The sequence below is a fragment of the Ambystoma mexicanum genome, chromosome 3p, assembly GCF_040938575.1.
Source record: "Ambystoma mexicanum isolate Mex_15411 chromosome 3p, UKY_AmexF1_1, whole genome shotgun sequence".
NCBI classification, from domain to species: domain Eukaryota; kingdom Metazoa; phylum Chordata; class Amphibia; order Caudata; family Ambystomatidae; genus Ambystoma; species Ambystoma mexicanum.
Genome location: NC_090925.1, coordinates 933644745 through 933663700, shown reverse-complemented (window position 1 = coordinate 933663700; position 18956 = coordinate 933644745). Strand labels below are relative to the sequence as shown.

The window sequence follows — 18956 nt, the reverse complement described above, 5'->3', positions numbered from 1 at the left end:
AGTGAGATGCCCCATTGATTCTGATGTTGTCCGTGCTCCCTCCAGTGAGATGCCTCATTGCTTCCAATGCTGTCATTGATCCCTCTAATGAGATTCCCCATTGCTTCTGATGCTGTCCTTGCTCCCTCCAGTGAGATGCCCCATTGCTTCTGATGCTGTCCTTGCCCCCTCCAGTGAGATGTACCATTGATTCTGGTGCTGTCCTTGCTCTCTCCAGTGAGAAGCCCCATTTCTTCTGATGCCGTCCTTGCCACCTCCAGTGAGAAGCGCCATTGCTTCTGATGCTGTCCTTGCTCCCTCCAGTGAGATGCCATATTGCTTCTGATGCTGTCCTTGCTCCCCCCAGAGCTGGTCTTGCTCCCTCCAGTGAGATGCCCCACTGCTTCTGATGCTGTACTTGCTCCCTCCAGTGGGATGGCCCATTGCTTCTGATGCTGTCCTTGCTCCCTCCAGTGAGATGCCCCATTGCTTCTGATGGTGTCCTTGCTCCCTCCAGTGAGATGCCATATTGCTTCTGGTGCTGTCCTTGCTCCCCCAGAGCTGGTCTTGCTCCCTCCAGTGAGATGCCCCACTGCTTCTGATGCTGTACTTGCTCCCTCCAGTGAGATGGCCCATTGCTTCTAATGCTGTCCTTGCTCCCTCCAGTGAGATGCCCCATTGTTTCTGATGGTGTACTTGTCCCCTCCAGTGAGATGCCCCATTGATTATGATGCTTTCTGTGCTCCCTCCAGTGAGATGCCTCATTGCTTCTGATGCTGTCCCTGCTCCCTCTAGTGAGATGGCCCATTGCTTCTGATGCTGTCCTTGCTCCCTCCAGTGAGATGCCCCATTGCTTCTGATGCTGTCCTTGCCCCCTCCAGTGAGATGCCCCATTGCTTCTGATGCTGTCTTTGCCCCCTCTAGTGAGATGCCCCATTGATTCTTATGCTGTCCGTGCTCCCTCCAGTGAGATGCCTCATTGCTTCTGATGCTGTCCTTGCTCCCTCCAGTGAGATGCCCCATTGCTTCTGATGCTGTCCTTGCTCCCTCCAGTGAGATGCCCCATTGCTTCTGATGCTGTCCTTGCTCCCTCTAGTGAGATGCCCCATTGCTTCCAATGCTGTCCTTGCTCCCTCCAGTTAGATGCCCTATTTCTTCTGATGATGTCTTCTCCCTCCAGTGAGATGCCCCATTGCTTCCGATGCTGTCCTTGCTCCCTCCAATGAGATGCCCTATTGCTTCTGATGCTGCCCTTGCTCCCTCCAGTGAGATGCCCCATTGTTTCCGATGCTGCCCTTGCTCCCTCCAGTGATATGCCCCATTGCTTCTGATGCTGTCCGTGCTCCCTCCAGTGAGAGGCCCCATTGCTTCTGATGCTGTACTTGCTCCCTCCAGTGAGATGGCCCATTGCTTCTGATGCTGTCCTTGCTCCCTCCAGTGAGATGCCCCATTCCTTCTGATGCTGTCCTTGCTCCCTCTAGTGAGATGCCCCATTGCTTCTGATGCTGTCCTTGCTCCCTCCAGTGAGATGGACCGTTGCTTCTGATGCTGCCCTTGCTCCCTCCAGTGAGATGCCCCATTGCTTCTGATGCTGCCCTTGCTCCCTCCGGTGAGATGCCCCATTGCTTCTGATGCTGTCCTTGCCCCCTCCAGTAAGAAGCCCCATTGCTTCTGATGCTGTCCTTGCTCCCTCCAGTGAGATGCCATATTGCTTCTGATGCTGTCCTTGCTCCCCCCAGAACTGGTCTTGCTCCCTCCAGTGAGATGCCCCACTGCTTCTGATGCTGTACTTGCTCCCTCCAGTGAGATGGCCCATTACTTCTGATGTTGTCCTTGCTCCCTCCAGTGAGATGCCCCATTGCTTCTGATGGTGTCCTTGCTCCCTCCAGTGAGATGCCATATTGCTTCTGATGCTGTCCTTGCTCCCCCCAGAGCTGGGCTTGCTCCCTCCAGTGAGATGCCCCACTGCTTCTGATGCTGTACTTGCTCCCTCAAGTGAGATGGCCCATTGCTTCTGATGCTGTCCTTGCTCCCTCCGGTGAGATGCCCCATTGCTTCTGATGGTGTCCTTGCCCCCTCCAGTGAAATGCCCCATTGATTATGATGCTCTCTGTGCTCCCTCCAGTGAGATGCCTCATTGCTTCTGATGCTGTCCTTGCTCCCTCCAGTGAGATGCCTCATTGCTTCTGATGCTGTCCTTGCTCCCTCTAGTGAGATGCCTCATTGCTTCTGATGCTGTCCCTGCTCCCTCCAGTGAGATGCCCCATTGCTTCTGATGCTGTCCTTGCACCCTCCATTGAGATGCCCCATTGCTTCCGATGCTGTCCTTGCTCCCTCCAGTTAGATGCCCTATTTCTTCTGATGATGTCTTTTCTCCCTCCAGTGAGATGCCCCATTTCTTCGGATGCTGCCCTTGCCCCCTCCAGTGAGATGCCCCATTGATTATGGTGCTGTCCTTGCTCCCTCCAGTGAGATGCCCCATTGCTTCCGATGCTGTCCTTGCTCCCTCCAGTTAGATGCCCTATTTCTTCTGATGATGTCTTTTCTCCCTCCAGTGAGATGCCCCATTTCTTCTGATGCTGCCCTTGCTCCCTCCAGTGAGATGCCCCATTGCTTCTGATGCTTTTCTTGCTCCCTCCAGTGAGATGCCCCATTGCTTCTGATGCTGCCCTTGCTCCCTCCAGTGAGATGCCTCATTGCTTCTGATTCTGTCCTTGCCCCCTCCAGTGAGATGCCCCATTGATTCTGGTGCTGTCCTTGCGCCCTCCAGTGAGAAGCCCCATTGCTTCTGATGCTGTCCTTGCCACCTCCAGTGAGATGCCCCATTGCTTCTGATGCTGTCCTTGCTCCCTCCAATGAGATGCCATATTGCTTCTAATGCTGTCCTTGCTCCCTCCATTGATATGCCCCATTTCTTCTGATGCTGTCCTTGCTCCCTCCAGTGAGATGCCCCATTGCTTCTAATGCTTTGCTTGCCCCCTACAGTGGGATACCCCATTGCTTCTGATGCTGTCCTTGCTCCCTCCAGTGAGATGCCCCATTGCTTCTGATGCTGTCTTTGCTCCCTCCATTGAGATACCCCATTGCTTCTGATGCTGTCCTTGCTCCCTCCAGTGAGATGCCCCATTGCTTCTGATGTTGTCCTTGCTTCCTCCAGTGAGATGCCCCATTGCTTCTGATGTTATCCTTTCTCGCTCTAGTGAGATGCCCCATTGCTTCTGATGCTGTCCTTGCTCAATCCAGTGAGATGCGCCATTGCTTCTGATGCTTTTCTTGCTCACTCCAGTGAGATGCCCCATTTCCTCTGATGCTGTCCTTTCTCCCTCCAGTGAGATGCCCCATTTCTTCTGATGCTGTCCTTGCTCCCTCCAGTGAGATGCGCCATTGCTTCTGATGCTTTTCTTGCTCCCTCCAGTGAGATGCCCCATTTCCTCTGATGCTGTCCTTTCTCCCTCCAGTGAGATGCCCCATTTCTTCTGATGCTGTCCTTGCTCCCTCCAGTGAGATGTGCCATTGCTTCTGATGCTTTTCTTGCTCCCTCCAGTGAGATGCCCCATTTCCTCTGATGCTGTCCTTGCTCTATCCAGTGAGATGCTCCATTGCTTCTGATGCTTTTCTTGCTCCCTCCAGTGAGATGCCCCATTTCCTCTGATGCTGTCCTTGCTCCCTCCAGTGTGATGCCCCATTGCTTCTGATGCTGTCCTTGCTCCCACCAGTGAGATGCTCCATTGCTTCCGATGCTGTCCTTGCTCCCTCCAATGAGATGCCCCATTGCTTCTGATGCTGCCCTTGCTCCCTCCAGTGAGATGGCCCATTGCTTCTGATGCTGTCCTTGCTCCCTCCAGTGAGATGCCCCATTCCTTCTGATGCTGTCCTTGCCCCCTCCAGTGAGATGCCCCATTGATTCTGATGTTGTCCGTGCTCCCTCCAGTGAGATGCCTCATTGCTTCCAATGCTGTCATTGATCCCTCTAATGAGATTCCCCATTGCTTCTGATGCTGTCCTTGCTCCCTCCAGTGAGATGCCCCATTGCTTCTGATGCTGTCCTTGCCCCCTCCAGTGAGATGTACCATTGATTCTGGTGCTGTCCTTGCTCTCTCCAGTGAGAAGCCCCATTTCTTCTGATGCCGTCCTTGCCACCTCCAGTGAGAAGCCCCATTGCTTCTGATGCTGTCCTTGCTCCCTCCAGTGAGATGCCATATTGCTTCTGATGCTGTCCTTGCTCCCCCCAGAGCTGGTCTTGCTCCCTCCAGTGAGATGCCCCACTGCTTCTGATGCTGTACTTGCTCCCTCCAGTGGGATGGCCCATTGCTTCTGATGCTGTCCTTGCTCCCTCCAGTGAGATGCCCCATTGCTTCTGATGGTGTCCTTGCTCCCTCCAGTGAGATGCCATATTGCTTCTGGTGCTGTCCTTGCTCCCCCAGAGCTGGTCTTGCTCCCTCCAGTGAGATGCCCCACTGCTTCTGATGCTGTACTTGCTCCCTCCAGTGAGATGGCCCATTGCTTCTAATGCTGTCCTTGCTCCCTCCAGTGAGATGCCCCATTGTTTCTGATGGTGTACTTGTCCCCTCCAGTGAGATGCCCCATTGATTATGATGCTGTCCTTGCTCCCTCCAGTGAGATGCCCCATTGCTTCTGATGCTGTCCTTGCTCCCTCTAGTGAGATGCCCCATTGCTTCCAATGCTGTCCTTGCTCCCTCCAGTTAGATGCCCTATTTCTTCTGATGATGTCTTCTCCCTCCAGTGAGATGCCCCATTGCTTCCGATGCTGTCCTTGCTCCCTCCAATGAGATGCCCTATTGCTTCTGATGCTGCCCTTGCTCCCTCCAGTGAGATGCCCCATTGTTTCCGATGCTGCCCTTGCTCCCTCCAGTGATATGCCCCATTGCTTCTGATGCTGTCCGTGCTCCCTCCAGTGAGAGGCCCCATTGCTTCTGATGCTGTACTTGCTCCCTCCAGTGAGATGGCCCATTGCTTCTGATGCTGTCCTTGCTCCCTCCAGTGAGATGCCCCATTCCTTCTGATGCTGTCCTTGCTCCCTCTAGTGAGATGCCCCATTGCTTCTGATGCTGTCCTTGCTCCCTCCAGTGAGATGGACCGTTGCTTCTGATGCTGCCCTTGCTCCCTCCAGTGAGATGCCCCATTGCTTCTGATGCTGCCCTTGCTCCCTCCGGTGAGATGCCCCATTGCTTCTGATGCTGTCCTTGCCCCCTCCAGTAAGAAGCCCCATTGCTTCTGATGCTGTCCTTGCTCCCTCCAGTGAGATGCCATATTGCTTCTGATGCTGTCCTTGCTCCCCCCAGAACTGGTCTTGCTCCCTCCAGTGAGATGCCCCACTGCTTCTGATGCTGTACTTGCTCCCTCCAGTGAGATGGCCCATTACTTCTGATGTTGTCCTTGCTCCCTCCAGTGAGATGCCCCATTGCTTCTGATGGTGTCCTTGCTCCCTCCAGTGAGATGCCATATTGCTTCTGATGCTGTCCTTGCTCCCCCCAGAGCTGGGCTTGCTCCCTCCAGTGAGATGCCCCACTGCTTCTGATGCTGTACTTGCTCCCTCAAGTGAGATGGCCCATTGCTTCTGATGCTGTCCTTGCTCCCTCCGGTGAGATGCCCCATTGCTTCTGATGGTGTCCTTGCCCCCTCCAGTGAAATGCCCCATTGATTATGATGCTCTCTGTGCTCCCTCCAGTGAGATGCCTCATTGCTTCTGATGCTGTCCTTGCTCCCTCCAGTGAGATGCCTCATTGCTTCTGATGCTGTCCTTGCTCCCTCTAGTGAGATGCCTCATTGCTTCTGATGCTGTCCCTGCTCCCTCCAGTGAGATGCCCCATTGCTTCTGATGCTGTCCTTGCACCCTCCATTGAGATGCCCCATTGCTTCCGATGCTGTCCTTGCTCCCTCCAGTTAGATGCCCTATTTCTTCTGATGATGTCTTTTCTCCCTCCAGTGAGATGCCCCATTTCTTCGGATGCTGCCCTTGCCCCCTCCAGTGAGATGCCCCATTGATTATGGTGCTGTCCTTGCTCCCTCCAGTGAGATGCCCCATTGCTTCCGATGCTGTCCTTGCTCCCTCCAGTTAGATGCCCTATTTCTTCTGATGATGTCTTTTCTCCCTCCAGTGAGATGCCCCATTTCTTCTGATGCTGCCCTTGCTCCCTCCAGTGAGATGCCCCATTGCTTCTGATGCTTTTCTTGCTCCCTCCAGTGAGATGCCCCATTGCTTCTGATGCTGCCCTTGCTCCCTCCAGTGAGATGCCCCATTGCTTCTGATTCTGTCCTTGCCCCCTCCAGTGAGATGCCCCATTGATTCTGGTGCTGTCCTTGCGCCCTCCAGTGAGAAGCCCCATTGCTTCTGATGCTGTCCTTGCCACCTCCAGTGAGATGCCCCATTGCTTCTGATGCTGTCCTTGCTCCCTCCAATGAGATGCCATATTGCTTCTAATGCTGTCCTTGCTCCCTCCATTGATATGCCCCATTTCTTCTGATGCTGTCCTTGCTCCCTCCAGTGAGATGCCCCATTGCTTCTAATGCTTTGCTTGCCCCCTACAGTGGGATACCCCATTGCTTCTGATGCTGTCCTTGCTCCCTCCAGTGAGATGCCCCATTGCTTCTGATGCTGTCTTTGCTCCCTCCATTGAGATACCCCATTGCTTCTGATGCTGTCCTTGCTCCCTCCAGTGAGATGCCCCATTGCTTCTGATGTTGTCCTTGCTTCCTCCAGTGAGATGCCCCATTGCTTCTGATGTTATCCTTTCTCGCTCTAGTGAGATGCCCCATTGCTTCTGATGCTGTCCTTGCTCAATCCAGTGAGATGCGCCATTGCTTCTGATGCTTTTCTTGCTCACTCCAGTGAGATGCCCCATTTCCTCTGATGCTGTCCTTTCTCCCTCCAGTGAGATGCCCCATTTCTTCTGATGGTGTCCTTGCTCCCTCCAGTGAGATGCGCCATTGCTTCTGATGCTTTTCTTGCTCCCTCCAGTGAGATGCCCCATTTCCTCTGATGCTGTCCTTTCTCCCTCCAGTGAGATGCCCCATTTCTTCTGATGCTGTCCTTGCTCCCTCCAGTGAGATGTGCCATTGCTTCTGATGCTTTTCTTGCTCCCTCCAGTGAGATGCCCCATTTCCTCTGATGCTGTCCTTGCTCTATCCAGTGAGATGCTCCATTGCTTCTGATGCTTTTCTTGCTCCCTCCAGTGAGATGCCCCATTTCCTCTGATGCTGTCCTTGCTCCCTCCAGTGTGATGCCCCATTGCTTCTGATGCTGTCCTTGCTCCCACCAGTGAGATGCTCCATTGCTTCCGATGCTGTCCTTGCTCCCTCCAATGAGATGCCCCATTGCTTCTGATGCTGCCCTTGCTCCCTCCAGTGAGATGGCCCATTGCTTCTGATGCTGTCCTTGCTCCCTCCAGTGAGATGCCCCATTCCTTCTGATGCTGTCCTTGCCCCCTCCAGTGAGATGCCCCATTGATTCTGATGTTGTCCGTGCTCCCTCCAGTGAGATGCCTCATTGCTTCCAATGCTGTCATTGATCCCTCTAATGAGATTCCCCATTGCTTCTGATGCTGTCCTTGCTCCCTCCAGTGAGATGCCCCATTGCTTCTGATGCTGTCCTTGCCCCCTCCAGTGAGATGAACCATTGATTCTGGTGCTGTCCTTGCTCTCTCCAGTGAGAAGCCCCATTTCTTCTGATGCCGTCCTTGCCACCTCCAGTGAGAAGCCCCATTGCTTCTGATGCTGTCCTTGCTCCCTCCAGTGAGATGCCATATTGCTTCTGATGCTGTCCTTGCTCCCCCCAGAGCTGGTCTTGCTCCCTCCAGTGAGATGCCCCACTGCTTCTGATGCTGTACTTGCTCCCTCCAGTGGGATGGCCCATTGCTTCTGATGCTGTCCTTGCTCCCTCCAGTGAGATGCCCCATTGCTTCTGATGGTGTCCTTGCTCCCTCCAGTGAGATGCCATATTGCTTCTGGTGCTGTCCTTGCTCCCCCAGAGCTGGTCTTGCTCCCTCCAGTGAGATGCCCCACTGCTTCTGATGCTGTACTTGCTCCCTCCAGTGAGATGGCCCATTGCTTCTAATGCTGTCCTTGCTCCCTCCAGTGAGATGCCCCATTGTTTCTGATGGTGTACTTGTCCCCTCCAGTAAGATGCCCCATTGATTATGATGCTTTCTGTGCTCCCTCCAGTGAGATGCCTCATTGCTTCTGATGCTGTCCCTGCTCCCTCTAGTGAGATGGCCCATTGCTTCTGATGCTGTCCTTGCTCCCTCCAGTGAGATGCCCCATTGCTTCTGATGCTGTCCTTGCCCCCTCCAGTGAGATGCCCCATTGCTTCTGATGCTGTCTTTGCCCCCTCTAGTGAGATGCCCCATTGATTCTTATGCTGTCCGTGCTCCCTCCAGTGAGATGCCTCATTGCTTCTGATGCTGTCCTTGCTCCCTCCAGTGAGATGCCCCATTGCTTCTGATGCTGTCCTTGCTCCCTCCAGTGAGATGCCCCATTGCTTCTGATGCTGTCCTTGCTCCCTCTAGTGAGATGCCCCATTGCTTCCAATGCTGTCCTTGCTCCCTCCAGTTAGATGCCCTATTTCTTCTGATGATGTCTTCTCCCTCCAGTGAGATGCCCCATTTCTTCTGATGCTGCCCTTGCTCCCTCCAGTGAGATGCCCCATTGCTTCTGATGCTTTTCTTGCTCCCTCCAGTGAGATGCCCCATTTCGTCTGATGATGTCCCTGCTCCCTCCAGTGAGATGCCCCATTGATTCTGATGCTGTCCTTGCTCCCTCTAGTGAGATGCCCCGTTGCTTCTGATGCTGTCCTTGCTCCCTCCAGTGAGATGGGTTGTTGCTTCTGATGCTGCCCTTACTCCCTCCAGTGAGATGCCCCATTGCTTCTGATGCTTTTCTTGCTCCCTCCAGTGAGATGCCCCATTTCGTCTGATGATGTCCCTGCTCCCTCTAGTGAGATGCCCCGTTGCTTCTGATGCTGTCCTTGCTCCCTCCAGTGAGATGGGTTGTTGCTTCTGATGCTGCCCTTGCTCCCTCTAGTGAGATGCCCCATTGCTTCTGATGCTGCCCTTGCTCCCTCCAGTGAGATGCCCCATTGCTTCTGATGCTGTCCTTGCCCCCTCCAGTGGAATGTACCATTGATTCTGGTGCTGTCCTTGCTCTCTCCAGTGAGAAGCCCCAGTGCTTCTGATGCTGTCCTTGTCACCTCCAGTAAGAAGCCCCATTGCTTCTGATGCTGTCCTTGCTCCCTCCAGTGAGATGCCATATTGCTTCTGATGCTGTCCTTGCTCCCCCCAGAGCTGGTCTTGCTCCCTCCAGTGAGATGCCCCACTGCTTCTGATGCTGTACTTGCTCCCTCCAGTGAGATGGCCCATTGCTTCTGATGCTGTCCTTGCTCCCTCCAGTGAGATGCCCCATTGCTTCTGATGGTGTCCTTGCCCCCTCCAGTGAGATGCCCCATTGATTCTTATGCTGTCCGTGCTCCCTCGAGTGAGATGCCTCATTGCTTCTGATGCTGTCCTTGCTCCCTCTAGTGAGATCCCCCATTGCTTCTGATGCTGTCCTTGCTCCCTCCAGTGAGATGCCCCATTGCTTCTGATGCTTTCCTTGCTCCCTCCAGTGAGTTGCCCCATTGCTTCCGATGATGTCCTTGCTCCCTCCAGTTAGATGCCCTATTTCTTCTGATGATGTCTTTTCTCCCTCCAGTGAGATGCCCCATTTCTTCTGATGCTGCCCTTGCTCCCTCCAGTGAGATGCCCCATTGCTTCTGATGCTTTTCTTGCTCCCTCCAGTGAGATGCCCCATTTCGTCTGATGCTGTCCTTGCTCCCTCCAGTGAGATGCCCCATTGATTATGATGCTCTCTGTGCTCCCTCCAGTGAGATGCCTCATTGCTTCTGATGCTGTCCTTCCTCCCTCTAGTGAGATGGCCTTTGCTTCTGAGGCTGTCCTTGCTCCCTCCAGTGAGATGCCCCATTGCTTCTGATGCTGTCCTTGCCCCCTCCAGTGAGATGCCCCATTGATTCTTATGCTGTCCGTGCTCCCTCCAGTGAGATGCCCCATTGATTCTGATGCTGTCCTTGCTCCCTCTAGTGAGATGGCCTTTGCTTCTGAGGCTGTCCTTGCTCCCTCCAGTGAGATGCCCCATTGCTTCTGATGCTGTCCTTGCCCCCTCCAGTGAGATGCCCCATTGATTATGATGCTCTCTGTGCTCCCTCCAGTGAGATGCCTCATTGCTTCTGATGCTGTCCTTCCTCCCTCTAGTGAGATGGCCTTTGCTTCTGAGGCTGTCCTTGCTCCCTCCAGTGAGATGCCCCATTGCTTCTGATGCTGTCCTTGCCCCCTCCAGTGAGATGCCCCATTGATTCTTATGCTGTCCGTGCTCCCTCCAGTGAGATGCCTCATTGCTTCTGATGCTGTCCTTGCTCCCTCTAGTGAGATCCCCCATTGCTTCTGATGTTGTCCTTGCTCCCTCCAGTGAGATGCCCCATTGCTTCTGATGCTGTCTTTGCTCCCTCCAGTGAGATGCCCCATTGCTTCCGATGATGTCCTTGCTCCCTCCAGTTACATGCCCTACTTCTTCTGATGATGTCTTTTCTCCCTCCAGTGAGATGCCCCATTTCTTCTGATGCTGCCCTTGCTCCCTCCAGTGAGATGCCCCATTGCTTCTGATGCTTTTCTTGCTCCCTCCAGTGAGATGCCCCATTTCGTCTGATGCTGTCCTTGCTCCCTCCAGTGAGATGCCCCATTGATTCTGATGCTGTCCTTGCTCCCTCTAGTGAGATGCCCCGTTGCTTCTGATGCTGTCCTTGCTCCCTCCAGTGAGAGGCCCCGTTGCTTCTGATGCTGCCCTTGCTCCCTCCAGTGAGATGCCCCATTGCTTCTGATGCTGCCCTTGCTCCCTCCAGTGAGATGCCCCATTGCTTCTGATGCTGTCTTTGCCCCCTCCAGTGAGATGCCCCATTGATTCTGGTGCTGTCCTTGCTCCCTCCAGTGAGAAGCCCCATTGCTTCTGATGCTGTCCTTGCCACCTCCAGTGAGAAGCCCCATTGCTTCTGATGCTGTCCTTGCTCCCTCCAATGAGATGCCATATTGCTTCTAATGCTGTCCTTGCTCCCCCAGAGCTGTTCATGCTCCCTCCAGTGAGATGCCCCATTGCTTCTGATGCTGTACTTACTCCCTCCAGTGAGATGGCCCATTGCTTCTGATGCTGTCCTTGCTCCCTCCAGTGAGATGCCCCATTGCTTCTGATGCTGTCCTTGCTCCCTCCAGTGAGATGCCCCATTGCTTCTGATGCTGTCCTTGCCCCTTCCAGTGAGATGCCTCATTGATTCTGATGCTGTCCTTGCTCCCGCTAGTGAGATGCCCCATTGCTTCTGATGCTCTCCGTGCTCCCTCCAGTGAGATGCCCCATTGCTTCTGATGCCCACGTTGTTCTTCCCAGTGACAGTCCTCATTCCTTCAGATTCTCATCCTCGGACTGCTATACGCCACATGCCATAGCGTGGGGCACACTAAACTGTGTGACACATGCCTTTGTTTTCAGCTCTAAACTCAATTGGATGTGTATTGCTGCTCCTAATTCTATTAAGCATAGTACATTTTGCTTTAGGGTTTTACTCGTATCACTATTAATTACAAATAAAACAGTTTATAAACCAACCCAGCAGTGACTTATTTTACAAGCAGCATTTTCTTTCCGCTCTTAGGGATCCCTACACATGTGGATTGATATGTTCCCAAATGATGTGCCAGCACCACCTGCAACCAACATTAAACCGAGAGCGCCAATTAGGTAAGAATGGTGCTCAACTTGCACCAGGAAATTTCAAGCGAAATTGACCAATAAGGGCACACTCCGTGAGCTGGGAATTTATCACTAATACGACTGTTCTGGAGATTTGTCTATAACCTGTGAATTGGCAGAACGCCATCCACATTCTGCAAACCCTTATTCTCTTGAATGACTCTAAAGCAGCAATGCTAACTTCCCCACTGTAAAATGTATGATTTTGTGAACTGCTCCAAATATTTCAGCAAATTGCACTAAATGATAATTTTGGGAAATTGCTGAAAGTGTGATGGCTACGTTAACTTCTCTCTCTGCCTGATCTGGCATTGCTTGTCCATCCCTTTTAGTGGACATGGTTGCACTACAGGGATGCCATCTATGAAGAGGTATTGCATGTGTTGGTGTAAACAATGTTCAAAATGCATCTACTCGCACTTAACGATTTGTTTGAAGTTCCAACATATAACGCACATCCTCTACAATCTGCACTAGCTACCAGTGAGATTCTAAGGCATTGCCATAGTTTTGTTTGGGTGAGGCACCTGACAGACTCGCCCCTGAAGCCTTGTGTAACCCACTGATTCGCCACACTCCGAGGAAGCATATATTAAGAAACACCAGTTCGCCTCAGGCCTTTGCCCCAAAGGTTTCTCATCAGTCCGTGGTTAGCCAGTCCTTTTCATATGTGACACCCAGGTTCTTGTGCCCCCCACGCCCCATGCCCCATCTCCTGAGGGCATCAATGCACTGAGTTTGTAAGGTTTCCTCGCCCAATGCAAGACATACTTATGAAAAGTAGACACTTGTGTGTCTTTAAAAAGATGTATTGATCACGCACGCAAACACACGTACACATACAAGTATTACACGGTGGCACAAGGCTAAAACCACCAACATGTATTGTATGCAAACACTGACCATTCACCCATCTACACGCAAACACATCTCTCTAATGCAGACAAAGCAGTTACAGCATTGTCAAAGTCTTCCTTATAATCGACTTTAGCAGTGACACGAGCCTTGTTTTTATATTCTGAAATATCACATTCACACAACATCCTGCTGGCATCCAATGTGACTTAGCAAAGATTGATCAAAAATAGCAAGCCATAATCTTCTTTGAAGTTTCGAAATTCATGGCATTGGGAAAGCAGTTTGCTGCAGACATCAGACTACTCCTCTCTGCGCTCCTCAAAAGTGCAGAACTTGCAGAGAGGTTTACCAGAGGACCCTGTATCCCTGGACACGTAGGGCTCTAGTCATGGCCTTTCATTCATCAACCTGTTCCATTGTCCTGCAATGTTACTGGGGCTTGCATAGCATGGCATTGCTATTTTGGTGCACTCTTGGTGCTCGGGTCTGCAAGAGTGTGGGTAAGTGGGAGAAGAGGGAAAAGAGAGATTGATGATTACGATGATGATGAATCAGTTAGTGGGGGGCAGGTGGGGGTTGTTTATTTGGGCTCAAGTCCAGTGTGGCAGGTGCCTCAAGAGCATGTAAATATCAGCGTGCCTTTATTCACTTCCTACGTTCTTGCAGTTACATTGAATTGTTGTATACACTTTCCATAGGTGCAGGTCTGCTCTGTGTATTGTTGCTGATGCAGTACAATAGTGCCAAGGAATTTGTGTTTGTTTCTCCCACTTTGGATAGCTGTCGCTCTGGCTTTTGGTGGGAGTTGAGTGGGGTATCTGGTTCATGGCGTGTGACCTGTTGATCGGATGTCCAGGCCGGGTGTTATCCAAGGGGGATAGTGGTGTATTTTGATGCCTTTCTTGTTGAGAAAGCTGTATATTTGTGTTCATGCTTGTTGGTTCTTGTTTTAGTTGTGTCTGAGTTTCGTGATTTCACTTCATGACTTGTGGGATATCTGGTATTCATGACGTGGCAAAGTGGTCCGAGGGAAGGGTGTTAACATAGGTAGATGGTGTTATGTATGTATGCACGACCAGCTGAATAAGTAGTACTTATAAAAAGCATGAATTCTTTGTCATTCCCTGTTACTGGGAGTCCGTTAGGGCTTCTAATTTCCAACCCCTGTCAGTAGGTGGTCTGCAGTTTGGTGTGTCACCTCTGGTATGTGGTGCTGTTGATTCTATGTGTCTGGATTCGTTAACGTATGCGGTGTCTGTCGGAGCTTTCTGTCACTCTTGACTTTACATGAGGGATCTTTGTGCCATATTACTTCTTATCGATTGGAGATGAGCCACGAATTCATCAGTTTGGTAGAAGTCAAGAGAACCTCTTGTTTGTGAAGTTGTCTGAGCATGGTGTTTCTGAGGTAAGCCATAACGGCAAAGGCGACCTTTTTTTGCATTTTCCTGTTCTACCTGTGAATGTCACTAAGACTACCTTGCCTGCTCACAGCACCTTGCATGGCACACATGGGGCACATTTCTCCTCTGCCACCCCTGGATACTCTGCCATATTGCCAGTTGCTGTACCATATCTCAAAACTCCACATCATTACCAGGACACAGACGATAATCTCTATACTTCCAGGAAACAGCAGCAACACATCTGTGCCCATTTCAAAATCAGTTAAAGTGAATAACAGAATAAAACCCTCTTTCAAATATTCGTTAATACCTATAATTTCTAGTAGCTTGGCATGCAAAAAAGGTTCGCTTTATGTCCATGGTCAAATATTCTTAACATCATAAACAATGACGAACTATAAGTTTGTGATAAAGAATCTTCATCACTAACTTAATTCATTACACAACTTCGTTCACTGTGTGTCTGAAATATGAACATGATGAAAGTACAGTGGCATTAAGTAGATGATGTTTCAGGCTTTCATTATTTTGCAGTCTGAGACTTATACTATTACTTTCAGGAGGTGAACATAAGCTACAGTGAAATTATTTTAGCTTCACATGTTTCTTCAAGGATTTACATTATATCAGGTTGCTGCAATGAGTGTATTTTGCATGTACACTTGAATATGTATACCAACTAAAGCTTGGAAGGTGTGTGGTCAGGTGCTTGAATTGCAGTGTGGGTTAAAATCCATGCTTCACTGCTTAGTCAAAGTGTGGGATCCTGGGCAAAATATTTACTCTCACTCTGTCTCAACTGCACACATCAGTCATTATTATTATTATTATTATTATTATTATTATTATTATTATTATTATTATTATTATTATTATTAGGGCATTTATTGAGCACAGACCTAGCTTCGGGAAGCAATGGAGAACTTTATAAACACAGGGTAGGTGAACAACAAGGTTAGGGAACAGAGAAACAAGCAAGTGGGGATCGGACAACAGCGGAGGGAGGGTAATTGCCAGCAGTAGGGTCTGCAAGTAACCAGGGGAGGAAACAGTGGAGATCAGCTCACCCAGTCTCAGGTATGGTGGGGAGTGTATGGAGCTATGTGTTAGGGAAGAGCCATTCCTTGATGAGGAAGGTCTTGAGCTCCTTTCTGAACTGTAGAAGCGAGGGGTTGAGTCGGATGTTGATAGGAAGGAGGTTCCAGAGTTTTGGGACATCGACAGACAAGGCTTGTCTTCTGTTTCTTTCCTTCCTGAACCAACAGAGTTCGAGTCAGCACATGTCCTTATTTCTGGTGGATCGTAGGCCTGCAGAGATCCTGATTTTCTCAGTGAGGTAGCTTGGGGACTTCAGGGTGACAGGATTTGAACGCTTGCTGCTGCAATCTATGTGTGATCTGCAGGTTGCAGGTTCGAATCTCTGCAAGGCTAACTCAGCCTTTCATCCTTCCGAGGTTGATAAATGAGTGCCAACTTCTGTTGGCATGGTAAATGTATGTAAATATGTTCTCTGTAAAGCGCTTTGGATTAAGGTGCTATATAAATAACACATCATTATCATTATTATACAGGCTTGCAGAGGCAGCCAGTGCAATTCAATGAGGACGGGGTGATGTGGTGAAATGTGCTAAGTCCTTTGATGAGTCATGGTGCAGCATGCAGGATACATATCAGATAATCACTGGACATCCACGACTGGATCAATGAGGGGCAGGTGTTGAGTATTTAGATGTCTTCTGTGTATTGGTGGATGTGGATGTTGTGTGGAGCGAGGAGGGTTCGAAGCAGTTCCATGTAAAGACTGAAGATCACTGGGGAGAGGATGGGTTCTTGCAGGATCAGGACACAGGAGATGGGTAGAGTTAGTGATTTGTAGGAATCCATTTGTATAAACTGGTGTAGATTAGCAAAATGCGATTTGAACCAGTTTAGGAGAGTCTCGCTGAATGAACCCCATGCAGTTATATAGATTGTCAGTGATTGTCTCGGTGTCTGCTAAGAGGTCAGGGAGAACCAGTTGGCAAGGATGGCAATCATCAAGGATTTTAAGGGCATTGTCGATCACCTTGATGGTAGCCGTTTCTGTGCTGCATCTGGGTCTGACACCAGATTGGTAGGATAGAAGGAGGCTGTTGGTTTCAAGATGTTGCATATGTTGCATAGATACTGCTTTCGCAAGGATTATTGTTGCATTGGCCCTCCCTTAGTACCATATCACTTGATTTGAGAGGCACATATAGGTTATGACCAGCCATAGAGTGCACAAGAGAATTGTTGAAGCAGGGGGACTGTGGCAGAACTCTCTCTCTCCCCGTGCTGACTCTCTCGCACTCTCCCTCCCAAACAGCCAAAATTACTAGCTCTACTTTGTTATGCTTGTACTTAGATAGTCGCTACACACCGCCCTATACTATACGTATGATATAGGCTCTCTTGCCAAAGTACAGACATCTGGACCGATGGGCTTACAGCTTGAACCTAATGCCTTAACCCCTGAGGATATTACCCATTTGTTGCCAGTCACTAACAAACTGCTGTCTGCTGCATTCAACTACCCACTGTTAACCTACTTGCTCTATCTGATGCCTGATTGTTACTATCTCCCTGATATTTGATCGTGGTCAGCTACTGTACCCCTGATATATGATCGTTATTTGCTATTGTACCACTGTACCCCACTGTAAGCCTGCTATCCACACTCGCCGGCTATACCCGCCCTATATTTGATTATGAATTTGTGACCTGATTGCAACCTCTATACTCTGCTTCACATATCACTGCTTCACATACCCTTTGTGGGCTTGCTAAATACCCTTTCGTAGCACACTGGGTACCACCTACCTTATGCATCCACTGCTAACGTAGGCAGTCTATCTGAGCCAGCCCCTCGACTACTGATAGCCAAGGCATGCTACTCTGCATCTATCTAGAGCCCGACTTCTCATCTTCACTAGAACATGACAGGCCCAAGCCTCATCTACTATAACTTCGCTATACTACTACTCCAGACCATTAGTCCTGCAATTATCTCTAAGGCTCACACAATAAAGACCTCTAGTGCAGCCCTTCATAACCCTTATACCATGGCCCTTAAGACCCACATGGCCTTGTGCATGCCCCCAGGACACTACATCTCTGCCCCTTGCACCACTGTTATGAGAAACCTCATACTGCGAGCCAGACTTCCTAAACTGTATGAACCTTTAACTAGACACCTTCCCCTTACAAACAAGAAAACAAACCTACCTACTAGGGGATCTTCCAAACTTACCAATAGATCCCCCCTCCCATCTGCACTAGGCAATCTGGCCACATCGTCAGGCATAGCTCTGCCGGCACAACTGGCCCCAAAGGCCCACACTACACATACGACCAAAGCCCCAGAGGACCACCTCATCAAAGGAGCTCTATTCAATGTGAGATCCCTCATAGCACATGCTATTGATATATCTGACCTAATCACTGAGAATGATTTGGACTTCCTAGCCATCACTGAGTCCTGGCTACACAACGCCGCAGGACCTACCATCTCTAGACGAGACAGAGAGAATTCCCGTGGCGGAGGTATCGCCATTATATCTAAAGAAAACCTCTCCATCAGACCAGTCCCACACCAAACTACCCACTCATGGGAAATCCTCTCTGTCAAAGTACCTTTAAAGAACTCCCAATCGCTTACCATGCATGTAGTCTATAGACCTCCCGGCCCTTTAGGCTCTTTTGAGGAGGAACTGAATAATATCCTCACCAATAACCTCAAACCTACCTCGCGACTTCTGTTGCTAGGTGACTTTAACTTAGGTCTCAATGACCCAGCAGATAAACATGCCCAGGAAATTGCCAATTGTTAGGAAAGATTTCGTAATTGTAGGGAATTTTCCTTCCATGTGGCAACCCCTAAACTTTTTGCTATTGTTTTTAACCTTGTTCTTGACTTTGCCAGAGAAGTACAGCCTTCTGCCGCACTTCTCTGGGCTTTCGCTCCTTTTCTTATGGGGAAACTGACATGCCCTTAAGACAGTCAGTACCGGGGAACGCTGTTTCCCGTAGTTTCTTTTATCATGTTGCGGCTTTAGTGCAACATGACACAAGAGGGCACTGTAAGCTAAGTTACAGCTCTCTTGGGTCTCTAGCCTTCTACAGGCCCTAGATACACTTTTAGGATGGTATTTTGATCGGTGCAAGTCATTCAGGGACTGGAATGGTGGCAGCGATCGTTTTGTTTATTTTGAGCTCCTTTTGGCGTTCTGAGCACGTTTTTCGCACTGAACCCAAAATGGTGGCCTGGCTCCCAAAATGGCCAGACCACGAGGCTCCTTTGTCCTGTCCACTGAACGTCTTGCTCCCTTCACCTTCCCCAGGTCGGGCGACCCGGGGCCTTCCTTATTTGGGCATGTACTTTCCCGCGAAACGTGGTTGCTTTCGCGGGCTTCTACATGTCGTTTGTGTGCCTCCAGGGTGTGGGCTGGGATGTCTGGTCCCAATACACATCCTGGGTGCCAGAGAGTCTGGGGTGGTGTGAATGCCTGGGACCACCGTGGTCCGTGATTGGTCCACGTATGGTATGTGTGTTGATGAGCGGATCTCCCATTGGCTCCCCTCCGTTTTGGCGCGAAGGGAACCGTGGATAAGAGGGAGCTGGAAACACCACTACCATGTCGATCTCCTGAGTTCTCACGAACGAAGGAATACAGGAGCCAAGTATCCTGCAACCAAGAGGCTGGACCGAGGAATCGCTGGTGACCCGCTGAAGGAATCCTCCTTTGCACTGCTGTCGTCCTGTGAAACCCTTTCCTCCTTGGATCGAACCAGAAGGCCTGTACTGGTGCTTCGACCTTTGGAATAGCAGGAACAGCTATTCCCGGCGACTCCATCATCTCCTGCCAAGTAAGCCTTCGGAAGTGTCTC

The 18956-nt window shown here is 50.5% G+C and overlaps 1 protein-coding gene across 1 annotated transcript in view; it reads left to right on the top strand.

The window, feature by feature from the left end:
• LOC138581135 (fer-1-like protein 4) overlaps positions 1-18956 on the top strand; it is a 1598034-nt gene that overhangs the window by 1414273 nt on the left and 164805 nt on the right. Inside the window, exon 40 of the mRNA XM_069652231.1 lies at positions 11687-11772. Within this exon, the coding sequence (XP_069508332.1) occupies positions 11687-11772 (86 nt within the window). The remainder of the gene's footprint in view (positions 1-11686; positions 11773-18956) is intronic.